The sequence below is a fragment of the Telmatherina bonti genome (assembly GCF_933228915.1).
Source record: "Telmatherina bonti genome assembly, chromosome: 20".
In the NCBI taxonomy this organism is placed as follows: Eukaryota; Metazoa; Chordata; class Actinopteri; order Atheriniformes; family Telmatherinidae; genus Telmatherina; species Telmatherina bonti.
Window position 1 is genome coordinate 27,253,636 of NC_136618.1, and position 27,870 is coordinate 27,281,505.

The 27,870-nt window shown below is 39.7% G+C and overlaps 1 protein-coding gene across 1 annotated transcript in view; it reads left to right on the plus strand.

The window, feature by feature from the left end:
- The window catches only part of gpr158a (G protein-coupled receptor 158a), a gene marked incomplete at both ends in the record, with an annotated part of 109,151 nt that overhangs the window by 20,319 nt on the left and 60,962 nt on the right, over nucleotides 1-27,870 (plus strand). The window contains one exon of the mRNA XM_079259484.1: nucleotides 58-163. Within this exon, the coding sequence (XP_079115610.1) occupies nucleotides 58-163 (106 nt within the window). The remainder of the gene's footprint in view (nucleotides 1-57; nucleotides 164-27,870) is intronic.

Here is a 27,870-nt window from a genome sequence, read left to right on the forward strand (position 1 = left end):
ATGCGACTGCTCCCCCTGACCCACCAGCCGTCTCATTTATGGTGTCCTGTTTTGCAGGGGTGTGGTGAAAGTGGATGTTAATCTACAGGATGTTGATATCGACCAGTGCTCCAGTGACGGCTGGTTCGCTGGAACTCATCGATGCAACCTGACCACTATGGAGGTGAGTGTGCCGGACATGCGGAGCAGTCAGAGATCAATTAGCTCTATAAATGCGAACCGTAACGTACAACCATCCAGTCATGTCTCTGCGAGGCACTAAACGGAAAAGCAGTAAACCGTTTCAGATAAACGGTGATCTGATTTCCCCTCACCGTCACAAACTAATGGCTCACTAAACACTGCTGGCTTTAAAATCTAAATAAAATGCGCAAAGAACTGAATTTATAAGTACAAACATCTGAAAAGATCTACGTGGTTTGAACATCAAAATGCCAAAAATGACAATAATAACTTTTGCTTTTGTGTTTCTACTCAACATTTAACCACCAGATGAGACCGTTTAACAGTATTAAATATTTCTTATAAAGAATAAGCAGATATCAAATTAAATTAAATTAAATTAAATCAAACATACTTTGTTTATCCCAAGGGGAAATTCAAGGTTTTTTTTTTTTTTCTTTTTTTTTTTTTTATAAATTAAAAAAAAATTTCAAATGTTTTTTTTCAGACTTTTTTTTAAAATTTATCTATCCTCTGGATATGTATTTTGTATTATACTATATATAGGCATTGTGTGTTTCTTGTTTTCTTAAATGTTTACTAGATATATGTAATTTGTTATAGTGGTGACCTGCAGAAAGTTTGTTTTACTGCCTTTTTAACGTCATGACCAGGGTACTACAGATGGAAACAAGTCTTCTCGCTAACTCTGGCTTTTTAACCATGTCTTATTGTGTGTTTTATGAAACTGCATTTAAATAAACCAAACCTAAACTTGTTTTCTTAACCTAGTCCTACAGTGTGTCAAGGTTGCTGTAAAGAATAGTTTTAGACCCACTTTCAGCTTTATTAAAAGCAGCTGCTCCCAGTAACTGCACTAAGGATGTGTTAAAGAAAAATATGAAATTTTCTTTTTAACTGAAGGCTTTGCATGAAAATCCAGGAGATGGACCAACTAAGTTTGGCTGTAATCCTCAGGGTCTGTTTCCAGGGTCAAGAAATATGTCATAAGAAAGTTAAAGTGATGCATGAAACATATCTGAGTCTGGCAGAGAAAATAGCCATGGTTATTTTTCAACTGATACAAATATCCCATCTGGAGACTCTGGAACATGTGACTCTTATAAGTTCTTAGAAAAGAAGATGGAAAGAGCGCTGCTATTTTTGGGAAGGATGTCAGATATCCAGTCTGATATCATGCTAAGCCCATCCAGCACAAGATGTGCCAGTATTCTGCTGGCTTTGCCTCGTGATGAAAACTTCACTGTACAGAAAGTCTGAGTAAAATCACTGAAGTACTGTTAGACAGTAGTTCCTTCAAAATGTTAAACTATCTTTTACTGAATGAAGTAGATGGACGGTCTGCAATGGGTGGAAAGTCAAGACGCCAAGCTGCAATGCATAGCAGGCAAACCGGGAGTGGGGGAGAACAGGGGTGCATCCATTCCTGTGGCCATTAGGCAAGAGGTGGGGTTCACCTTGAATAGGCTGCCAGTCCATCGCAGGGTCCCCAGACTCAGTTTCAGTCAGACATGATATCTGGCTGAAACTATCCAGGTTACCGTTCTTATGCAGATGGAAACACACGATCCTTGCAGTTTGAAGTCATAAAACTGCTCATTTACATTGCAGAAGAGTGAAGAGGAGGACTGGATTAGTTATATGAGCACATTAAAAATGAACCACGGTGTGTGTGTGTGTGTGTGTGTGTGTGTGTGTGTGTGTGTGTGTGTGTGTGTGTGTGTGTATGGGTGTGTGTGTGTGTGTGAGTGTGTGTTTGGTGGTAGGGACTCAGAGAATGGAAAATGGAGTTAACAATCCAGTAGTTGTTACACAGCTGTATGTGTTTGCACATGTGAACAGCCAGAGATGCATGTTAAACTAACTAGACTAAACTAACCAAGTAAACCAAGTCTGAGAAGTTATTACAGACAGCAGGCGCTTGGGTTAGTTATACACAGAGCCTCGTAGTTGGATAGCAGAGTATAACCACACATCCAGATTTGCTTTTAGCAGACTTTCATACTTTTAACTCATTTTAAACCCTTCAACGGCAATAAAAACAACATAACTGGTATAAAACGATTATGCAGACGGGACAGTAGAATAGTGGTTAGCACTGTGGCCTCACAGCAAGAAGGTCACTGGTTTGATCCTTGGTTGGGTGAGGCTTGCACAGTGGCCTTTGTGTGTTTGCATGTTCTCCCTGTGTATGTGTGGGTTCTCTCCGGGTACTCTTCGGCTTCCTCCCACCGTCCAAAGACATGCATGTTAGGTTGATTGGATACTCTAAATTGCTCATAAGAGTGTAAGTGGTTGTTTGTCTCTGTGTGACCCTGAGATGAGCTGGCAAGCTGTCCAGGGTGTACCCTGCCTTTTGCCCAAAGACTGCCGGGATAGGCTCCAGCTTCCCCGCAACCCTTCATTGGACTAAGCGGTTAGGATAGATTGTGAATGAATGAAAACCATTAGACTTTTCACTCTAGCCTAAAACTCATGTTGAGTGTGCAGATGTTTACCTCAACTTGAGTCAAAATGACGAATCTCTCGTTTTAGGTCAGGTTTTTACATGAACACCTCCCCAAGCTCACATAAATAGCTGCCACAGGTTATTATATTAAATCTTGGCAGGTCAAACCTCTTGCATGCAGACTGCATCATTAAAAACAGTTTTCTGATGGAAGCTGACGAAAATGTTTAATACATGCTTGTTAAGATCTTAGAATTGGAAAACCCAGCAGGTTTAACTTTAGCAACATGCTTGGCAACATCTGGAGAAAAATAGACCAGCTGTTCACAGCAAGAGACCTCCAATGGCACCAAACTTAGCTGTTGAATGAAAAACAAATACACAAACAAAGAAACCCCCCAAAACAGCTAACAAATCTGCTCTCCCAGAATGTTTTGGAAATGTTGCTTTTATTCATTCATTCATTCATTTTCCTCACAGCTTAGTCCGATTAAGGGTCGCAGGGAAGCTGGAGCCCTATCCCCGCAGGCTTTGGGCGAAAGGCATGTTCCTTTTAAGGTTGCAGAAAGTTCCCTACTGGGGTTGTACGTTGAGTTTTTTCTGATAGCAAATTAACTTTTGTTATGTGGTGAACTTTTGTGCAACGTCTAATAAATGTTCTCCAACAGTTGTGTTAAAGACAACATTAAATGGAAAACACGGAGGTCTGAGTTCTTCAAACATTTGGGAAATGATCTGCTACCGCATCTTGCTGTTGTTGATGTGTGTGATTAGACTGGGCAGGTTGGTTGGGCCAGAAATCACACAACAGAAACATGAAGTTTTTAAGACCAGAGGCGCTTGCACAAAGATAAAGTAAGACAGTCGAATGTGAAGAAAAAGCAGAGCAGCAAACAGTTTGATGCAAGCTAACAATTTCATGAACGTATTTGTTTCCATTCTTAACTATACAATCTGAGGCTGCACGGTGGCGTAGTTCAAATTCAATTCAATTCAAATTTTATCTATATAGCACATTTAACACAACCTCCGTTGACCAAAGTGTTGAATAAAATTAAAATCAAGTTAAATGTATGCATACCAGTGGTATAAATAAAAACTATCTTTGGTTTAAAAGAATATACTATGAGGAGAACATGTAAATCACAGTAAAACAGGGATAAACAATGATAAAACCGAAGTGGGAGAAAAATGAAGTCAATAGACATTTAAAGTGGAACTATTATGTGCATTTCAGGCTAATTTATTTTTATTTCTGAGACCAGAAGGGCTGGGATTGATCAAGTTATTGTCACAAATCGCTTTATTTACTTCAGACTGACCCTCTCTGTAGGCTGTCAGATCGATTGAGACTCTTCCGCATTAAGCCCCGCCTCCCGCCACTGCACTACATCGGGAGAGCGCACCGCAACTGCTTTTGCCGTCATTGTAACATCTCATAAACAGGCCAGGGGTTAGGCAACCCGCGGCTCTGGAGCCGCATGCGGCTCTTTAGCGCCGCCCTAGTGGCTCCGTGGAGCTTTTTCAAAAATGTTTTTTTTTAAAAATAGAAAAAGATATATATTTTTGTTTTGATCTGGTTCTGTAGGATGACAAACATGACACAAACATTCTTCACTTTTCCAATGCTGTAAAAATGTGTAGAATAAATATTAAATTTCAACATTTCTGTCAAGGAAGATTTGCGTCATAGCCTGCGACACATGTAGCCTATCAGCAGGGCGGGAGGAGGCAGGCGGCGTTGTAAACAATCCGGGGCTGTGTGATGTGCCATGGATCCCAAAGGGAAAAAGAGAAAAATAACAGAGGAGAATAAGAGATATAAGGAAATAAAAGAGGATTCAACGTTTCTTGGACCGAATCATTTGCATTCATTGCCAATGCGGAAGGATTGCCTGAATGTTTGCTTTGTAGCGAGAAGTTGTCAAATAACTAAAAGAGTCATGTGGAAAGACATTTCCAGGGAAAGCATGCTACATTTGCAGCCAGTACCCAGTTGGGAGTGACACAAAAAGTGCGATTGCATTACTTCTGGAGAAATTAGAGAAGTGCAAAAATAGATTTAAGTGGATTGCATCTCCAAACTCCACTACTGCTGCAAGTTTTGTTGCAACCCGGGTGATAATACACTGTAGAAAACCGTTCATAGATGGTGACTACATGAAGGAGTCAGTCATCAACATATCAGGACACGTATTTGCTAACTTCAAAAACAAAGCCGAGATCATACAGAAAATCAAAGACATGCCCCTCTCCGCCAAGACAGTGAAGGAAAGGACCATTAAAATGGCGGCAACATCACCGATCAGCAAATTAAGGACATTAATTCAGCACAAGTTACATCTTACATGCCTGATGTTCAGAAGCTGACAGAAGTCACATTAAATGGGTAAGAACATAATCCTTCATAGACACATATGGAGTAACAAAGTGGCTGTCTTTATAAAATTATTTCTGATTTTTGTCAGTATATATTTGGAATGACACTTGGTAATGGTGCTCAGATCGGAGGATAGCTGCGTCGGTTGCGTGTCTAAAGAGAAGAGGATGCTGCTGCGTTTTACCCTTGCACTGACTTGCTTGGCATTTGCACAGAAATCAAACTGTATTCATTTGATTTATTGGTTTACTTTTATAAATGCAGGCTGTGTTTTATTGCGCTCTGTTTGTTGCCCAGATAAAGGGCGCGTTATGCACTTTCCATTATGTTGGGGGTTTTTTTTCGAATCCTCAAAACAAAAATGACATAAAAAATCGGATTTCTATATTGCATTTTTTTAATTTCATCAAAGCAACGAAACATAACTCATTAATATAGTAATGAAGTTAAACATGAGACGGCATCGTAATACAGAGTAATCACGTGGTGCGTCATTCTCTACAGGATGCGCTGCAGGGAAAATATGAAATGATCGGAGAAAGGACCCAAAAGCAGCACAAGAGATCTGGGCAGATTAACAGTTTTTATTTCAGCCACTTGGTGTGGTTCGGTGCTGGAGTTGAACTCTGGTTCCCAATGAGTAGAGCAGTGCAGGGCAGAGTAACTTTCCTCTGGGCCGACAGAGTGGACACCTAGCACAACAAGGTGAGTGAAGATCCACAACTCACGGTTGGGGGTCCTCCAGGACAGAAACCCAGTAACCACTGGGGAGCAGGCTCCAAGGGCAAGGCAGGAAGCGGAAGTCGGGGACAGATCAGGTCGGTAACGGGCAGGCAATTGCGGTCGGAGTGCTGGAAGGTCAGGCATGAGAGCAATGACAATCTGGCAGTGAGTGAATGGTGGAGGCTGCATATATGCGCAGGCTGAACTGATGGGGATTGTGAACAGGTGGCAGAGGCAGGTGAGAGCAGTGAACTGATTAGGGGTGTGGCAAGCAGCAATGCTGGAGGAAGCAAGGCTGATTGTGACAAAATAAACATTTTATCATTAAGGCTCATTATGTATTAGTAGCTAACTTAGTCATTTTGATAGTAGGCTAATATAGCTAATACATAAAGCACGTGTTGCCTTCATGATAAGGCTTATATTAGGCTTTTAAGTTTTTGCGGCTCTGGACATATTTGTTTTTGTTTTTTTGGTCCAATATGGCTCTTTCAACATTTTGGGTTGCCGACCCCTGGATTAGGCTAATATGAACTCAATAAAAAAAACAAACTACAATGTCAACACATAGCATACAGCCCTACATGTTGGAACCTGAATCAGACCCTGAAAACAAAGTGGAAAACAGCAACCCACAGCAACGAATGCAGCAGGATGTCTCTCTTTGGTAAACTCACCAGCCATCGTTGGAAATAACTTTATCCCACGTTTTCCACCCGCCTGATGTATTTGTACATGCCCTTGTTAACCAGTAGAAGGTAACCAATCACCGAACCTTATCCCCCGGGACGTCACAAGGATTTCCAAGTAGAAAAAAACTCTCTAAAACTACGCATTTTTCGTTGCCATGGAAACCGAACGGAAAGCATGCTGGAACTCAAACTCAAACTCAAACATGCGTTTAGATGATAAAAACCAGTGCCGTTCACATGTCTGATGAGGATTCAACACTGTAACACTGTAGAAAGCTCAGAAAACTCCAAATACCATATTAGGACCCCTTTAAGTAAGAGTTTCCTTATATAGGCTGTTATGAATTGGCTTTCATCATGTTTTTTTTTTCTGTCTGTAAAGTATCTTGAGATGGCATATCCGTGATTTGACGCCATATAAATAAAGTTGAATTGAGTTGAATTAAAATAAAAATAAAAAATAAAAATAAAAATAGTCCCGTTAGTAGTAGTAGTAGTAGTAGTAGTAGTAAGTAATGGGCTTTTAAGCTGGACTTAAGCTGCTCTCTGGAGTTTGAGGCGCTAACAGCGAGCAGAAGGCTGGTCCACAGTCTAGGAGCCGCCACGGACAAAGCTCCAGCTCCTCTGGTTCTGATCCTGGTGTTCGGCACTGCCAACAGGAGCTGATCTGCAGACCTTGACGGAGCTGCAGAGGCTCAGTTAAATAAGGCGGGGCCATGAAATGCAAACATTTAAAAACAATGAATAAAAGCTTAAATTGGACTCTAAAAGTCACTGGGAGCCAGTGAAGCCAGGCTGGTACAGGAGCAATGTGCTCCCATCGCTTGGTTTTTGTTAAAAGACGGGCTGCAGCAGTCTGCTTAGTGGTTAGCACTGTGGCCTCACAGTAAGAAGGTTGCTGGTTTGAGCCTTGGCTGGGCCGAGGCTCAAGTGGTGGCCTTTCTGTGTGGAATTTGCATGTTCTCCCCGTGTATGTGTGGGTTCTCTCTGGCTTCCTCCCACCATCCAAATGCGTCCATCTTAGGTTAATTGATTACTCTAAATTGTCCCTGGGAATGAATGTGAGTGTGAATGGTTGCCTGTTGTTGGTCCTGTAATGGACTGGTGGCCTGTTTATCTGTACTCCGCCTCTCACCCAATGAAAACTGGGACGCTTCTTGAGACCCTTGATTGGACCAAGAAAATGGATGGATGGATCTATACAATCTGTAAATTTCCAACTAGCCCCTGATCCTGCTGCTCTTAACTTTCTGTTAAAAACGATAGATTTCAAAGCTGTGCTGTAGATCAAACTGCTCCATAATGCATGTGATGTAATGGATTGCAGTGAGCCTCTTTAAATAATTAATCACTCTCTTTGTTTGAGTACCTTTCACTGGTCAGTCGATGCCGGCATCGTTTGACATACTACTTGTTTGTCTCTGCGAGCTCGTGTGTGTGTGCACAGTTAACTACAAGAAAAGGAGCGAGTTGTAAATGACGTAGATTATTGCTGGGTTTGCAAATGAATCATGTTTTTTTGCACCAGATGTGTGCCTGGACGTTGCTTGGTTGCAGCTGACTGATGAAAGCTGACGTAGTCGTGGGAAGTTGCAACAAGTCTTATGTCTTGCATGACAGCTTTATTAAGTAGAAGCATTCATTATTATCATATCCTCCTTATAGTTAATAGTACTAACTATACCACTCCTCTTGCATTGTGCAAGAGGAGTGGTGATTTTAGGTACTTTAAGGTACTCATTCCCGTTTTTTTTAAATAGTTTTTGTGCAAACCATAATTAAATCAAGCCATTGTCATATCTGTGAAGCTTCTGGCTCATCAACTGCATGAGCAGGTTATTCAAGGGTGAGGTGGGATGTGTTTATAGCTATAAATACATGACTGCAGTGACTGCAGCTGGAAGGGTTGTGGTTTGTATTAGCAAATATCTAAACCGTTGCTTTCTATCATATCTGGAGTACTTTGCTTATTTTCTAAGAAGCATAATTACTGTGTATTAATATTTCTTTGCAGATTTAGATGCTTGTTGTTATAGTGCTCGCAACAACACTTTACTGTTACTTTTGAGTGCTTCACTCTGTCAGAAATTCAACCACATTGACTTGCTTGCATCTCACATCCATTGTCCTTCATTTTCATGCGAGAAGTCGTTGAAGCGCCACAGCTCCTGCAGCTGAATTCAATAAAATGCTGTTTCCAGCAGGCTGGCTTGCTGGCCTCCCCACGTGTCCTGCTTCACAAGCTGCTGTTTGACCAGCCGTGTGTGCAGGCAAGCCCGAATCAGACAGACGCAGATGCCATAGATGGCTGGTCCACCAGGCTGGAGGCGAAACAACACGAGGCTGAGACCAGGGACAAGAAAAGATCCCACAGTGTCCGAGAAGGCAAACATATTATTACTTTGGTTTTTCTCAAAAGAAATAGCATTAAAATGTTAATTAATTTCTTTTCAATGCATGGATTTTTTTTGTGAAGCACTTTGTGATTCCATCTGCGGCAAACAAATAAATGGGATTTATTTAAAGTTTCTACGAAGAAAAAAAGCAAGAAAATTTTCTTTTCCTTTGGACAATAATTAGCAGAATCAGTCAATGCATCAAATGAAACAGATTAGAGATAATAAACACATCATTTAGGCATTACATGCACAAACCAAGTGGTAGAGAATAACTCAGATTGGTGCATTTCCACTAATCTTCAATAAAATTCAGAACATTTACTTAAGAATAATTTGCAAAGAGTAGAGCAAGCTCTTTAAGGGTTATAGATATGTTTATAGATTTTATTTGTGTCATTTATGGACACATTTGCTGCCACTATTTATGATTGTCCTTTTTATTTAAGTCAGATAAGATGACACCTGACTGTCGTTATTTCTTGATTTTAATTGTTTCAATCTCGAAATATATTTAATAGTAATAAAAATCAAATAAATATTTTATACATTTTCAAAGACATAAAGATTAAAAGGATAAAACTACTTGAAAACATCCTTCAGTGTCGACTCGATACCTAGCTCTAATAATAGAAATGGATACGCAGATGACTCACATATTGTTGTAAATCTGTCATTTTTGCAAACAGAGCCTGCATGTCAACACGCTGCAGTCACAAACAATATATAGCTGTCAATTTTTATCTCCACTCAGACTGCAGACCAGGTCACTGCACTCATTCAGCCAAGAGCAAACATCACAATTCCCTTGATTAGGTCTGGGGTTCTGACTCAAACACGCTGCGGTGGAATTATACAAAACAAAACATAGAAAAACAAGAAACCTGAAGAGGATCAACTCCAGTGTGACTTCATTTCCTGTTCCAGTCATACATATGCTGTCAGAGGTGAATGTTTGTTCACATCTCCCACTAACAGCACTTCCATCAGTGCATTTTGTCGTTGTGGAGGACTTTGTCACCCTGAGGCACCTTTCATACCAGAATGTGGCCGTGGATGATGATGAATGTTGCAATCAATTAGCTTATTGCTCGGAACAAGTGGTGAGGCCCTGGGGAACCGTAGCCAGCGGAGGGCAGTGACACATAACCTGAATGATTACTCAAACCTGCACAACAAGAAGCGTCGAGTTAAAGTCCTGAGACAGCGTTTCAACCAGAACATGAATGCATCACCAGGCAAAGGTTCAGACAGTTTATTTATTACCACGTATTCTTTTTTTTCTTTTGTTGAGAAGCTAAACTGTATATTTAGACTCTTTTTTTTTTTTTTTTTTTTTTTTTTTTTTTGTCGAGTCGCTTGAAATTTGACCTCAGCTCACAAAGTTACTTGGTCTCAGCCTGCTATCATCTCCGTCCCACGCTGACGTCTTTGCAACACACCCCGTCCTGATGAATTAATGATGGCATTGATGTTAACAAAAAACGGCTGCTGCCCTCCTGCGCTCTCTACACTCACCTGCTTTGTTTTTATTGTACTTAAATATCAGTTCCCTGCTCGCTCTGTCTAGATCAATAATAACACAACGTTTAAACAACAACCAAGAAGTTTTAAATAAACAGGAGGTGACCGGCGTTGGAGCGTTTTTGTCTGGATGACATCAGCGTTTTGCAGTCAAATGAACCACAAACTTTCCTCTCATGATGTTTCGTCTCTGTACAGACTAAGAGTCCTCCAGCATTATTGTGTTTAAAACTGGTGCCTTTTCTGCTTTTGTTTCTAAATCAGTGGAACAATTTTGAGAGAAATAATGTACCGATGCAATATTTTAAGACAGTTTGATGCAGAATATCAAGACGCTGTATAAGAGCTTTGAGATATAAACGATAGCAAAGTTCACATTAAGTTTGTTCCAGGAAGCCAACAAATAGTTATTCTTTTGTATAATGTTAAGTAAAGCTACAAAGTATATGCTGTATGTGCTGCAGGGCATCAGTCCACAACAACCAAGCAGAGCAGGGAAGAAGCAGACAGGAAATACGGTGCATCAGTGTGAAACTGGTTACCAGTTGATTTGGCCAGTGGGAAAAAGCCGAAAACAACAGGCCAAAGTGGTGTATATTAGCACCTGCTGTAGTGGACTTGGACATTTGGACATTTTACCGTCCTTTACATGTATATCTTGATATTGACAGTAGTCCGTTTAATGGTCCCCGTTGAGATGTAAACATTGCTAAACATGTCTGATTCTCGTGTATTTTCACAAGCAGTCTTTTTTTCTGGTTTTTTTTTTATTTTAACAAAATTACAAACTCTTATAATCCACTTGTAACAAGCCTAAATCTGTATTATTTGAAGGTTGTAAGAGATGCAGTTACCGTAAGCAAATGCAAGCATTGGGCCAGATGCCTGAAGTACTCCTGTCTGGTCTCTGGTGGCTTGAATTTTACAGATAAGTAAACACCTAGTAAGTGGAAGTAAAACAATATTGAGGCTGTTTCCTGTATTATGTATTTATGTAACAAGGTGGATTTGAATAAATGGTATTTATGAAAAAAAAAAAAAGGCATTTTAGCATGAATTTCCAATGACATGCTACCACCATTTGACTGGCGGTGTATAAATGCAACAAACCTGAATGGACTAGAAGGACGAATGATAGTGAATTACATTTAAACTCACATATAAGGATATTTAAGCTGATTGAGCCTAGATATTGGTGAGCCTCGGCCGAGTCTTAAGGCCCTGTACACCAGGCAGGTACAGCATGTAGCCTCTAATATTGTGAGCTGTGACTCCCACCCTTTACTTGTGGAGTTTCAGGACGCAGGTTCCAAGTGCCGAGCTGCAGGACAAAACGTCAAAGGAACAGTTTTGTTCCATCTGTATCAGTCTTCCTTAATAAATTTTAGGATTTTAAATAATTTTTATCTATTAAATGTAACTTTTTACTGATGTTTGACTTTGCGAGCCATTGTGAATGCCAGAATGTCTGTTTATGTGTCGATTTTATTTACTGTCTTCTGTGATAGCAAACCTGAAATTGCTGTTCAACAAATCTACCTGCAGGTACAAATAAAGTCATATGAACCTGATCTAAGTTCAGACTCTTAAGATTAGATTAAAATTAACTTATTTACACTGATCCAAAGAAGAGTTTTCAGATTGGTAAAATCTGTCTAAACGGTAACTAACAGTAAACTAGAATACACCGCACTGTAAAAAGACATGTGAATGAACATTGGACAGAAAGTACAGCTGGAAGTGAACCTAAATGACCACTGCCTTGGAAAAATCCCACTTCTGCTGGTGGGAGTTGAACATATGATGATCATCCAGTAGGTCCTAGTTATTACCTCGTCCAGGTCAGAGTTATATTCACTTAATTTAGCTTTAAGGTGATTGCTAAAGGTTGCAAACTAAACAACCTTGCACAGTAAAGCATTTAAACCAACCTATTTTGAGTATAGAACACATTTTAACCTTAAAGTGTGCCCTCTAATGTCTCAGTCTATTTCAGCAGTTCTTACATATATTAATAACTGCTAAGTATTTTCTACATTTTTTTTTACAGTTAACCATAAGATGAGAAAAAAACAGAAGACACAGCTGATTGTTGCTAACTTGAGTTAGCGACCATCAACATAAACCCTTCATATGTCAAACGTCGGGTTCGTTTTTCGTCTCTCTTAGTCTCTCGATCAGCGAGCTTCACTCGTAGCCTGCCTTTACCTTAGCAAGATCCGACAAATAGCACAAAGCCTGGGAGCTGTATGGACTGCTGCGATAACAAACCTTTTGTCTGCACGGCCACGTCTCCAGGAGAACATGGAGAGTCCTGGTACAAGCATGACGTACGCTTTACCTCAGACTTCCTGTCAACATAAATGACAACATTATTATGTCAATATAACATGGTTAATCTAAAATTGAAGCATAATACATGACAATTTGACCTGATGGCGTTCATTTTAAAACACTGACTGACATTCAGTGTAAGACTGATTTGACCTTTTGGCACGTAGCCATTTTACACCTCATTCTGTTCTATAATAAGATTTCTTTTATGCTACGTAGAACAGTCATTAAACAGCTTTGTTTGTATGGCTGGTACACTAATTGAAAGTCTGGGTTTGCATTTCTATTCCCCAGCAAAAATACCCTCTGAACACAGTACTGAAAGCAATTAAACATGCAATTAAATACTGCTTTATATTTGATTTGTGTAATTTAATAGTTATGTAAACTGCTTCCTCATTTATGCATAATAAGGTTCTCTGCAGCAGCGGAATAACATGTTTAAAAAGTATTTGTTGTGGTTTTTAATCCATTCCCAAATTAAGAAACAATTATTTCCAGCTGATAAATTACCGGCATGATGATTTCCTAGAAAAAACTATTCTTGTTTTCAAATCTTGAATAAATGTATGTTTGGGTTTTGTTACAGTCAGCACAGCAGCTTTACAATAACCCAAACTTGTACATCAATTCCAAATGTGTCAGCCTTCACTGGATCTTCATTTTTCACTCGACGTGCTGTACAGTCGGAAAACTCCCCAAGCCCCTCTGTGAATGTGATACACATTAGTTGTGCAGCGACGGGTAACGTTTTTCTACTTGTTTCCTCTGACAGCTTTCCTGTTCAAAACGTTCCCTCAGCACTCATTCTACAAAAATGCTTACTGCTCTCCTGCAAGCCGGGCCGCGCTCTGTAAGATGAAAATAACAGTTGTTTCAGCATCTTGGGAATTCCCTTTGCCAATGGAAACGCAGCCTCCAGGTGGGGCAGGGATCCCCTGGAGGGAATCTGGTGAAGAGAGGCGTCACAATGGGCCACGGCCCTCTCAACCTGCTGCTCTCGTTCTGACACTTTGGGGTGAAGAGAAATGACTTAAAGCAACCCAGTTAAGTGGATTTCTTACTGTGCTGCCTGTTAACAGCTTGTTCAGGAGCCTATAAATAGACTAATTGCTAATTATTGACAGTGATCTCACCAGAGCTGTGATTATGCTGTAGACTTGATGAGGGTCTTTGATACAAAGGAATCGAAGTGCTGCTGTGTACAAACAGGTTTAAATTCACCCTTTAATTTTACTAAATCCTTTTGTGCTGATGAATTGTATTGCCTTAACCCTTTATGGGGCAAATGACTATATTTGATCATTTTGTTTTCTTTCATATTCAGGATGAAACTATTATTTTTTTGTTGATGTTACAACAAATTGGAGGTCTTGGTACCAGAAGGACAATTTTAGGTTAAAATTTTTTAATTTTGAGGTATTATATTGAGTGCCTAGGGTTAACAAAGCAAAGTTCAAAATGTCAGGTTAAAAATGAGGAGAAGGAAGATTATCTTTCTTTCAACTAAGACGTATATCCAGCTTTAGCTGTGCAGATGGAGTGTGATACATTTTTCTGAAGTTATCCCAGATAGCAGACATGTTTGGAGCAAATTTCAGCTACTTTCTGCTCTTATGGCTCAATTATGAGACTTGTGGGCCAAAAGTGGTCTCAACATGTATTACACATAGACTGTATATAAAAAGATGGACAGAACCTCCGTGACGTCACCCATAGCTTTCTGAAGAGCTGAATTGAAGATCGGTGGGCGGTTCCTACCATCGCCATCTTGGCAGGGGCATGCTTGTCATCTCGCCCGGAAAATACCAATATGGGCAAAGAGGTGGAGCTGAGAGGGCGTCATGGTGGATGATTGACATCAAGCAAACTCTGAGCTGCCTGTAGCTAAGAGCTAACCGAGCTAACCCGGAGATAACAGGAGCTAACCAGCTAACGGAGGTAAGCAGGCTAAAGCTAAGTCACCCTTAAGTTGTGAAGTGGCTAAAAACCGCGGTTGTTCTACGTTCTTCTGATTTGAAGTGGGACATCGGGTACCTGTCAATCAAAAGGACATGCCCCTAAATATGCCAAACTTCAAGATTAAATTACTTTTAAATGGGTGAGTTAGAAAAAAAATTCTCTCCCTCCACAGTTGTCATGAAGGTAAACCTGACCTATTAAACCTAAAATACATTTTTGAACCAGGCTGTAAACATGTTTATTTCTGCTGTGAAGTTGGTCTTTTTAACATGTGAGTCTATGGGGATTCGCTCTGTTTTGGAGCCAGCCCCTAGTGGATGAAGGGGGAACTGCAGTTTTATGCATTTCCGCATAGGCTTCACTTTACCACCGGAGGCTCCGTCCGTCTTTCATGTACGGTCTATGGTATTACAGCAATTTCTTGTTGGCCACATGTAGTGATCATGTGACTGAGTTTTGGGAGCCACATTCAAAATTTAAAAAAAAAAGGTTTTTATAGAGACTGGAACAAGCGGCAACCTCCGAGGGGGGACTTCATTAGAGGGGCCATATATTCAAACTGTAAATTGTTATGTTCTTCCTTATTGAAAATTAGCTTCTGCTTTTCAGGTCCCACACTCTCATCAATGTTGATCACAGCTTGAGAAGGTACAGAATTCCCCCCTCCACAAACAAACACACACACACACGATCTTAACACAGCATAACAATCAACCCTACAATCAAGAAGCCTTTTTCCAATTTCTCATGAATGATATCTCTCATAAACACCAATAAATTGTACAATGAACACAAAGGAGTTCTGTATCATGGAGACATTATGTTTTTCGGTGGGTGAGGACATGGAAACATCAAGGCAGAAATGTTTTGGACATTAAAAAGAGGGAGACATCACAGGTTTCAGCTCTGACCCTGTGCCCTTGGCAGCGCTGCCATTGTTGAACCCTAGAACACAAAGCATGAGTTGCTGGTGAAAGCCAATGTAGCATGGGTGAAAACACCCAACCTTTGTGTTCTAGGGTTAACCACTGTCTGGCAAAATGGATCTGCGGATAGTGCTTGAACTCTATTTACATGGGAACATTAGCTTTGGATGTCCTCCACCACGCCTGTGCAGGGCTGGGTGCTTTCTGCCTTCATGTCGATGAAGGCAGAAAGCAATGAGACAATGACACATTTATCACGAGTTACAGCTACATGTGAAAACATTGACCACGGGACTCCAATCAAGTCCAAGACACAACAAAGATATGAACAAATAACACATTATACACCCAGTAGCCATACAATATTAAACACCTCTGAGTACAATCAGAAGTTAGTTACAGTCCTTTACTTATGATACCCCTGCATTTTCCATCTGCCCCATTGGTCTGGTGCTTACTTGCTTGTCTGGCACATGGAAGACCTGGGTTTGACTCTGGTTGTACACACCTTGCTGCATTTTTTTGGGATCCTTATTGTGTTTACCTGCTGGGACCCTTTGGGCTGCTACTGGGCCCACTCCACACGCATGCCTCTCTGTTTCATTGTAGTATAAAATCTTCATGAAATAGTAAAAACAAATTAGTTGATCAGTATCTCATTGTTTGGATTATTTTCTCACCAAATTAAAAATGTATTTTTCTATTTGGTATAAATAAAGATGAGATTAACGGGGTGAAATGCATCAGACATGACTGTAAATTTTACAGACAGAAATATTGGAAAAGTCATTTTAATTTAACCCTCAGCAGCATATGTTCCCTTCCTCGCTCCCTTCATTTGTGTCGTTTGTCCCTTGAGGCTGCTAAGAAATATCTTGATGCAGTTTCTTTTTTTTTTGTTTGTTATCAATTGCTGTTCATTTTATTGTATGAACATGGAATAAATGTGTGCCTGCCCAGATCTTTCATAAGCTGTGAATGTGATTATGGAAGCAATATCCCATGGTGTCTGTTGTGTGCACTAAGGAGCAGTATGTGTTTACTCGTTCCAGCCTGATGGCAGTGTTAAGCTCCCTCTAGGCCGGAGTGTTTATCTTGCTGGTGTTTAGTCTTTGGAAAACACCCAGAGCGAGGCCAAGCTGCCTGTGGAGCTCTGCTCAGGCTAACTCCTGATAGTTGACCTCTTTTAAAGGCCTGGCTGGCTGTCTAACTGTCCCTCTGAGTGCAGAGCTACAGTCATCCAGCACTTTGAAATGCCCCTGCCACTCTGCAGGCTTTCTGTTTGTAGCCTGTGTTTGTGCATCTGAGGTGCACAACCTTGAAATTCTGGTCAGAACCAGAAACGGCTGATTTATTCAGCTCAGAGAACAGAAATTTGGTGCGATTCAAGCCTGAAGCAAGCAGTTTGACATGAAAATGCTCTGTCTCATTCATTCTCTCTCAAACTCACAGGTACACAAAAAAACTGATGTACTTAGCAGTCTCGTTGCTGTGAATTCTGTTTATTCATCATGAAGCAGTTAAGCAACAAGTGAACCAGATGCACCAGATGGTCAGCTAGCCAAAGGGCGAGAAAGCTTTGTTTTGTCTCAGTCCATTGTCATTAATTTCCTCTAATTTGTAATTCTGTCAGTTCTACGTGTTTGGGATGTATAACTGGCTCACTGGTAACATGTTAATAATGCTAATTTAAGACTGAAGAGAGCTTATCATGATATTTTAAAAGATTTATATAAAATCATTAGATAACCACCTGCAAATGGTCAGAGGTTTTATCATTTGGCATACTAACTGAACTATTTAAGGTTTCCACAAATGAAAATTTTGGTTGCAGTTCTGTATATTGGTGTTCATAAGTGTCACGAAAGCAGTGGAGATGTGGTGTGGACCCAATTGCAGAGATGAGGGAAGCTGGTATGCAGAACTCAGACAGATTTATTTTCCTCAGAGGAACCCAGGGAACTCAGAACAGACAAACTAAACTGAGGTACAAAATGATCCAGCAAACAATGAGTGAACATGAGTGGTATAAATACACAGGAAAAACCGAACGAGAACCAGGTGAAACAAATGAACTAAATGAACCCAGGTGAACCAAATCAATGAACAGGAAATCTAAGAAGCTAACCAAGAACCAAGACAGGAAAAACTACAAAATAAAACAGGAAGCCCAAAAACAAAGCACAGAAAAACCCAAATCATGACACATAAGGTCAACAGAGTTTGTATTAGTATAGGAGAAGTATGACTTGTAAGTTACTCTAAACGTATATCAGTATTATATTAAATGACATGTTTTTCCCCACTATTATGTAGGACCGAAACATGCAGCTTTAGAACTGCATCTAGGAGTCAAAAGCCGGGTACTTTCCAGCCAGTTTAAGCCATAGACCTTGCAGAGAGTTGACTAGGTAGTGACTAGTCCATGTGATGAGCAGTTGGCCACTCCACCCCAATTGGTGGAATTGACTGCCCTCCCTGAGCCGGGTTCTGATGGAAGTTTTTCCTTGCTGTTCAAAGCCCCCCTCATGCATGCTCAGGATGGGGGATTGGATCAAAGTGCATTTGATTCAATTCACACCAGCCTTTTTGATTTGAATCCTATTTGCTTGGGAAGTCCACTTCATTTGGGGAATTTTGACCCTTGGGCAGAGCAGAAGGGATCTCCACAGGTGCAGGAACCAGGAATGGAGGAGGAGCGTTCTTTTCTGAGACCTCTTTGCTGACAGGAACTCAGGAAGGCAGATGAGGAACTTTCCTTTCTGGAGACAGGGAATCAGGAAGGTGTGGTGCCATCTGGAGGACCCCATGAAGAAACAAGAGAAGGAGCAACACTTGATTGGTGTGGGATTAATTAAGTGGACCAGGGCTGGGACAGAGGCAGTGTGGACCAATAAATAGCTGGACAAGAACTGGGCACCAGCATAGGACCCTAAAGCACTGGACAGGAGACACAGAGGACACAGGCCAGGGCGATAAAGACGCTGCAGGAGACTCAGGTCACTGGAGACTTCTGCCCTCCAGTCAATGCCCCAGGCACACCTGGGAGGCTGACATACTAAGATATTGCAGTTTACATGTCAATGTCTTTCTTAGCTGCTGTCATCTGATCTGGTGTGGTTCCATGTCCCGCCATAACATTATAATAGGCTTCTGTGGCCAGATGCGCCTTCCCCAAAGTCTTCCCCCTACCAACTAGGATCCACTGCTGAATGGATCAGTAATCGAAAAGCAGGGGCACTGGAAACTAGATCTGAGACATTATAGGTGGATAAAGGGAGTCCATTTGCTGACCTGTTCATTCTGTTAGAATTCCCCTCAGATGAAGAACTCAAAGATTGATTTTCAGGCAAAACAAAGTTTTATTCAACAAAAAGGAACTTTGACAAAGATAAAGTCCAAAAGTACCAAAAACCAGGTTGGGCTGAACACCAAAGGGTAAGTTTTTAGGACACGCAAACAACGAGTAACTGGAGAAACCAGATTTTATGGTTTTTGGTGGATTAGTTTCACCACCATGACAAGGCACATCTGAACCCACCTTCTTCTGCTGAGACTTTTAACATGGCATAAATAATTACTGTTTCGTTTTTGTCTTTAAAAGTTTATAATTTATTTCCAGAAAAAAAACCTACATCAATGTCTTAATTTTATCAGCCTTATTAAAAATGATCATTGCCGGTATAGACCAGGGGTATTCAACTTGGTCCTACAAGGTCTGCAATCCAGCAGGTTTTCTCACATATCTTTGCTCCGACACAGCTGCCTCAGATTATTGCACTTTTGTGCAGAACCTGATAGATCCATTTAATTTGATCCAGGTGTGTTGATGCAGAAATACATGGGAAATGTGCTGGACTGCAGACCTCGTAGGACTGAATTGAATACCCCTGGTAAAGACGACTCTGGTCCTTTATTTACTTAACTGGATTAATGCAAACATCAGTATGCACACCTGTCAGGTACTAACGTAGCACTATAAGCAGTTAGTAAACATGATATTTATTGTGATTCTTTTGGCTTTACAGGGTTTGAACCAGATGCTACGTGATAGTAAATCTGACCCTAAGGCAAGATAGAATAAGCCTCCATTTTTCAATTAGGTTAAAGGGTTTTGTTGAGGCATTGGTTAAACTACAGAAAATAATCTTTGCTTGTCAAGATTTCACTTTAGGAAGTTTTTCAAAAACAAAAGACAATATCGCTTCATTAAAATAGCATAAATGTAACTATTTGCCTCATGAAGTATGCATGAACTATGAATATGCAAATTAGCAGTTCTCTTTATCTGTGTGTCTTGGCTGTAGCTGCACACCCCCAGCTCTCCTAAGCATTGTAAAATAATGAAGTAATTCACTCGTATGTTAAAATCAAAATCTGTTCAAAGGAAGATCAGAGGAAGTAAATTTTAGGCTTGAATATGACCAAAATTGCAAATAACCTGTTGCTGATATGAAGTCTGAGCGGTGGCCCAGCAGGGCCTAAATATCTGATTGGTCCATTCAGAAGCCACACCAAATGTACACAATCCAATTCTAACTGGTATTTGTTGTAATCAGACCTTCAGACCTTCAGACACTCAAGTGCAAGTTAAATCACAAGGTTCCTACATGGGTGATAATTTGCATATAATTTGCATAGAATCTGTTTACATAACACAACAGTAATAATATATATATATATACATGTATATGTATATATATATATATATATATATATATATATATATATATATATATATATATTTACAGGGACAGTTTTAAAACAGGGAGCACGAATGAGACGTGACATGACAACAAACCGGCGAATGTGAACTCAAACCAAGTGATGTCCATGCACCTAGAACATGAACGACACACAGGTGGAAAATGAAATCACAGCAAAATTAAACAAATGAACATGAAGTGGGAAGATAACAGAATACATGAGCGAGGAAGACTACAAAACAGAAAACCAGACAGGACAAGATAAAGGACTATAAACACAAACCACAATAATGCTGTAATTTTTGGTTTACAAAAGATAATAAAAAAAAATAAATAAAAAAAATTGGCAGCTTTTAACAGTGGTAACACAGTAACAGTTAAAGTTTTTCGTATATATTTTATATGAGATATCGTAATAAAAAAAAGGGTCAAAGCAATATTAATGTCTTGAAGTCCAAAGCTTTACATTGTTAATATTTATTTTCATGCAACACTTTGATATCATGTGTATACAGTTCTTTAATGTATCTCATACTTAAAAATGTATCAATTTTTTTGTAAATAAAATATTGTCTATTTATTCACCTAATCATTTGGGTTTTTTTTTTTTTTTTGCACATGTTGAATGTACTCCTCAGAGTGAGTTACTTTATTATGAGTAAAGTCAACAAACACTTGCATGCATACATTCCACTTACGCCAAGGGTCACGGAAGAACCTCAGGAGGACGTTGTTGTGTTTAACAAACCATGAACAACTGCTTTATTTACTCCTGCCTCCAAAACAAACTTTCTGCAGTTTCTAATTTCCCCCGTGCCAGAATTCACCTCTTGTGCTGAGCTGGTAAATTACGGCACATTGCACATTCAAGCTAACAAGCTCTGAACTGTATGTGCAGGATGGATTGCCTGCCTGCTTGCCTCCTCCTCATGCCTTCCTGCCTGTGTTTTCTACAGTTCAGTCAGTAATTACTTGATAATAAGCTTTCCTCTGGGTTCCTGTTGCACTCTGTAGGGTCATTACAAATATCTACAGACTTCTATTAGCTGGTGGTTTATTAGGAACCACGCCGGACCGGAAAAGCGTGGGCTTATTTCAAAGACAGGAAGAGTTCTCGGCAGACTCTAATTAGCGAGAAGAATTAAGCAAGTTTTTTGGTTTCTTCGTCAGGTGGAAGAGGCCTAACCTCTGCAGCAATTAGCGTTCCTTTACTTCACGCCATAGAAAGGTGACGGAGGAGGAGATGGAGTGTTTTTGATGCGTGGAGAAAAGATGTGTAGGTGTGTGCATTTGTGTGAAGGAAACGTAGCTGTGTGCAGTGGTATGTAATGATAAATATGTTATTTTAGGATGAGTCAAAAAAAAAAAAACTGCCCTTTTTGTCTGCTTTGATTTCAACAAAACATTAAAACTAAAAGAAAAAAAAACAAGAATCCTCCTCTTACAATTTTACAGTTTTACCTCTAAGAAGGTACCAACCAATCTTTAATGCTTATCTTATAACTTCAGAAGACATTTTAACACTTTAACCCATGAAAAATGATAGGAAAAGCCCAAAATTTTAAAATGAGGTCTTAATTAGCCCCTTTAACAAAATGTCACAAAAAATTAACCTTTTTTTGGGAAGGATATTTACCATTTATTACTATGTGATATGCAAAAATTCTAATACTGGAATCTTCTGCTTCCTGGTCTCTATTAGGGGGCAGAAAACCTGCATCAGACTGTCTTCAACAGGATTTTGAGCAATTTTTGTCATGAAAAATTGATGCAAAGGGTCTCAAAAACTTTATACATCAACCATGATACATCAGGTGTTTTTTTTTTTTAGGGGTTTATGATTTACTTTTGCTGAGCGATTATTTTTAAGTCTAAACAACTAAAATTAGATTATTTCTGCAAATTATACAAGGATTACTTTTCTGTAACCAGCTGCAGAGGAACAATATTTAGGAACAAATGGCTGAGTATTATTATGTTAAACAGTTTTTCCATATCTCAAAACAATGTGAGCCAAGCTGTTAAGTACAACTTCCCAGAGGGCATGGTTAGTACAATTTTATTTTAACATGCAGAAAATCTGTCAAGCAAGCAAAAATACCTTAATACCTTTAAAATAATACCATTACAATATTTATCATCATTATCAGCCTGGGTAATTGTTATGTTGCAGTGCTCTCACTCAACTACTGTCCTGAAGTGTTACAGGATTAACATTGTGTGAGAAAGTTAAACATGATACAAAGTGTGTTTCAGGTAATAACTAGAAAAGCACTTTAAAAAGTTCCTGGATCCAAACAGTGATTCAGATCACCACCAAAATTAAATCAGTTCTTCCTTTTCACATTTCCAACAATTCCTGAAAATTTCATGAAAATCCGTCCACAATCTTTTTAGTTAGCTTGAACACAAACGGATCAACGCCGGTAAAAACACAACCTCCTTGGCTGAGGAAATAATTGATATTTCCAAATTCTGATGTTTAGAGTGAAACTGGAGCTGAGAAAATTATATTTAGTTATTAAATATTTGAAAAATGTGAATGTGAAAATTTAGTTTTAGTAAAACTGGTATTGAGACTGTGTTTTAATTCAGTTTGTTATGGGAAAGTTTACCAGAGAAGATGCTAGCTCGTCTGTATTCAAGAAAAACCTAAACCTGTGTTTATTTTTAGGTCTGATGTGTGCGTTCATGTGTAGTTTAAGTAAAACATTATGAAAAGGCCTTTGCTGGTGGCCACACACATGTCACCATGGCAATTAGCATGTCAGAGTATGTATGAGTGACAGCTGCCACAGCTGGGATGCAAACAGCTATGAGCAGCGCTGGTGGGGGAGCTTTAGGTGTTGGAGACAACCAAAACAATCAGTGGGTGCTTCTCATACATGTGACTGTCATGCAGAGTTAATGATGTAGCTTGTATTCACTCATCTTTACAGGTAATGAAATGTCAGGGCTGTAAAAGACATCATTTTATTTTTATTATAACAGCTCAGTTATATGGGAAAAATGTGTTATTGGTTCTTTAATCACAAAGAGGAGCAAATTGTTCAGCAGGGATTTTAATGTGATTTTGCCCTTAGCTCATGGCAGAAACAACAGCATGGTTTGCTTTGACCATAGTTAACATCAGATTTCAGACAAATGGATGTAGATCGGAGCCTGAATTATGTTTTATCTAAAATGTTATATGTGCATGTTGTCCTATTAGCAGAAAATGCAACTGTATATGTTGAACACACTGTAAAAAAATGCAGCCATAAAGAAGTGATACAATTTATGTTTTTTTTTTTTTTTTTTTTACTATGTTGCGCTTTACATGATGTAAAAGATTGTTTGCATATATACTAGATTTTGTAGATTTAACCCTTTAAGGTCCGGGTCTACCATTTGTTCAAGGTAAATTTGCGGTGAATTTGAAAAATTTCTTTAAAACATTGTGGAAATGAACCTGAGTGTCTCTACTGCTTGTTGTATTTAAAACCCAAACTAAGTGTGTGTTAAAACACTACTGTTTCAAATTTCAACCATTTAACTGTTGTTACATTATTATTAACTTCTTTTTAACATCTCAACCATTTGCTAAAAAATATTTGTTCTGTTTATTCTTGTCCAAAAAAACCAGCAAAACACAGAGAAACAATTTTCTCTGGCCTTTGTGTTGGTGTGAACGTTAAAGGATCATGACCAGATACCAAAATTCCAACCTGCATGAAATAATTTGCGTGTGCAAACTGGGTTTTGCATGTTTTGAGGTTTGCTGCATGGTGAGTTTGGAGTGAAAGCATGATCTGCAGCGAAGAAAGACTTTATGGGAAAAAAATCTGAAACAAAGTTAATGTTGTTGATAAAAAAAAAAAAAAATGCAAACACTGGATGAAGTAAAAAGACATTATATATAAAATGTAAAAACATTAGAAGTGGAACAAAACAAAATATGAAGCATCTGAAATATGGGATTGGGTGATCCCAACTGCAACAGCTACTGTATGCTGGAATGACTCAGAAATGACCCAGAAAATTGAATTTTAGCTTTGATAGATCACCGTGTGAGTGCTAAATTAATATATTTAGATAATATCCTCTCAATACATGCAGAACAGCGTATAAAAGCCCTTTAATGCAGACACGCTAAATGCATGCAGAAGCGCTATTCAACATTTTTGAAAGACACAACTCCCACTGCACACTGCTGTCATTTTGCACATTTTTTTGCATGTGCAATGACTTTGCACATGTTTTTGTACATGCAAACCTTTAGTACATCTGGTTCTTTGTTGTTACTTTCTCACGCTGATTAAAAAATGTAGCAAAGACAACCCTTTTAGACATGTCTGCATAAAGCATCAGAAGAAAGATCCTTTGTTATTTTCTAAGATTATAGAGTTTTGTTATGTTACATACATGGCTACATACACAAAAGCTGTTTTTTTCAGCTGGTTTAGTGTATTAATTAAGTTTGTCAGGCTTTATTTCATCAATGATTATTCTGTCCATCACATTTCAAAGCTGCGTAAAAACATCATCACATGATTGATAAGTCACTTAAAGTTTTAAATGATACAACATAAAGCAGCTGGAAGAAACTATGGTTGGTCATAATTCTTTTATAAAGGTCATCTTTTGGTCAAAATGTTGTTAGAGGAGGTCTTAGGCATCTAAATGATTTATTATAAGTGATTAATAAAACCTCCCATTTGTCCCAGCCATCTTCATCCCTTACACTTGTGTAAAGAACTGCAAACTTGGTCCACAATCTGCATTTTATGAGCCATTGAAAAATGTCTGTGGCGTCTGGCTGAGATCACATATGACTGACGGCAGGTGGCAGGGAGGTGGGCTGCTTCTCCCCTCTGCATACTTCACATCCGAGCCCTTCATCTGTCACCACAGCAGGCAGGACTGGGATGTACTGCCAGGGCTATTCCTGGCTCTCCCGTCACACACTAAAAATATGCATACTCACACAAAAACACACACGCAGAGACCTGTCTCTGGCTGTTTCCCCTGGTGCCTCCATGAGGTGGGCACATTAACAATGGCAGGCAGTGGCTGCAGCATGCTCCAGCTGTCCTGAGGAGATGGCTGCTGGGAAATCAAAGATGAAATCAGCTTCCTGACTTACGTTGCACCAGTCTTCATTCAAACATACAGCAGATGGATTCTAATGAAGGTATCCGCAACTCGGCAGCCTAAACTGAAACGAAAGGCTTCAGCCCGCTGAACTGTCTATTTTACAGACTCATCCCTGACTCTGAGGATGTGTGGAATTAAAACTAACAGGTGAAGTTTGCACACCAGACTTTCCTTGTTGGTTCCCTTTGGCTGTTTGCACTCACCTGTCATGTATCTTGTCATCTCAATTCAGCAATAATTCTTTTCTCGTGTGTGTTTGCATTCTTGCAAAGGGGCTTCTACATGTATACTGGTGCAGTGCTTCTGTGAGGAGAGGGAAACCCAGTTTGTTTTGTGTTGCTAGAGTTTACAGATGCCCCCCTCTAAATGTTTTGCATGCAGTAAAAGTGACACAGAGCAGACACACACATAACACTACTGCTTTGGAAAAAAGGACTGTAATAAGGCTTTGTGTCGCTTCTAATAAGCACAAAACATATGAAGTAAGCCAGAGGAGGAGCGCCACGTGCTGCAGAGAAATAACATGCCGCCCTCTACTTTCACCATAAACCATGTTATATGTCATTGTAGTGCTGTAAAATCACACACAATAAGCTTAAATTGGTCACAAAATGTTTGTCTCTGTGCTATTTCTGTTCTGACACATCGAAAGCACAACAGAAAACTTTCGGTCTAGTGCGAATCCTAAAGACCGCTAGAAGAGTCAGTGGTGCAACTTTCCATAAAAATACAATTCCCTCCAGAGTCTGGTGCTCTATAAACCATGCAAACAATAATGAAATGAGAATTTTTTTGCAACTATGAGGTTTACTTGAACACGTTTCGAGTCATAGTTAAAGGAACATGTGAGATTTGTTAAGATTTTTTTATGTTAACAGTGAAGAATAAATAAAGACATAGCACAATTAAACAAAAGGTTTTAGCTTGCTAAGGGAAAATAAACACTTTTAAAGGATATTAATACTCATCCTAAAAGTATGCAGATGTTGCTTAAAATTCAAATTGTAGTACAGTATGTAAACATTATCTATGCAAAAGCCAACTTTGATATTGTAAAGCAGAACAAAGTCAGGCAGTTGAGATGAGGTCTCCAAGGTTGCTGTTGGGCACAGTTTGGAAACATCTATTGACCCCGTATAGCTGGGATCACCAACTCTGGTCCTCGATGGCCGGTGCCCTGCAAGTATTAAATGTTTCTGTTGACTTATGAGAAAGTTATGTATCTGTTCTCTTATGTTATGTGTCTGTATGAAAAGTATAAATAAAGGAGGAAGCTGAGGGCTCTCTCTTCTGGTTAAGCAACACTGATGGATCAATGTGCGTGTGATCTTTTTCCTCCGTAAAAGGACTAAGTTGATCCGGCTATCCCGCCCTTAAGATGTCAGCGCCAACAGTTTCCCTTCTGCAACGCCTGATTCAAATAAAATGGATTTCCAACAAATGGATTCATTGTCAAGTTTTGCACAAGTCTGTTAACGACCCATTAGTTTGAATTAGGTTTGTTGCTGCAGGGACACATTCACACCTGCATGCAATCCATGCTCAAGATTCCAGTCCTACAGAACATCTCATTTCATTTTCCTGTTAGATTAATTGTTGGTGAAATGGTGGCGTACCAGTGAGGGCAGCCAGAAATACAAAACAATGAAAACGAACATCCAAAAGAGTTATATGCTGAAAGTGAGAAAGACCAATGTAGAAGAAGTCAACCAGTTCACACACATTGATGCAAGGTTAGGGTCAGGGTATATTGACCACAGATAGTGGAGGTAGACAACAGAACGACTTCCACAGGTGTATCTGTCCACAAACTACCTAACGTGTTGGTATGCTCGAGGCACCAAACAAAAGACCAAAGCAATACTTCTCAAGTCTGTCCTGCTGTCTGGGCGCAAAACCTGGAAACTAACAAAGAAAGAAGAAAAGAAACTGGACGCCTTCCAGACCAAATGATCTTCAGGATACGATGGCAACAACACGACTAACAGCTAAAACACTGTAGATCAGTAATGAAGTGAGGAGAAAACAGAGACAGACCTGCATCAGACATGTATGGCGAAAGAATCCAAACAGTGACTGTGCTGTTGTCCTCAAAAGGACACCGAAACGAAAGAGTCTGCAGGTCTTAGCAAAGAACTGGGAAGAACAGGAGTAGCTGTGTTGGACCTCATGAGAGAGACGAAAAGCAAAGGGCAGACCAAGAAGAGAAAATCCAACCCTGACGTGCGTAACCCTGAATAAATTTCTCAATGAGAAAGGGAGTGTGACAAAGCTGCCTTGTCACAGATGTCCACACCTACCAACCTGACTGTGTCGTCTGGTCCCCAGAAAATCTCCCACTGTCCCACGTAGCCACTTTAGTCCGGTCATGCCACTTGTCTGGTCGCAGGCTAATATGGGTGCACACCTAATGGTTTCGCTGCCAATACTGGGAGCAGGTTGTAGTTGTCATCTACATC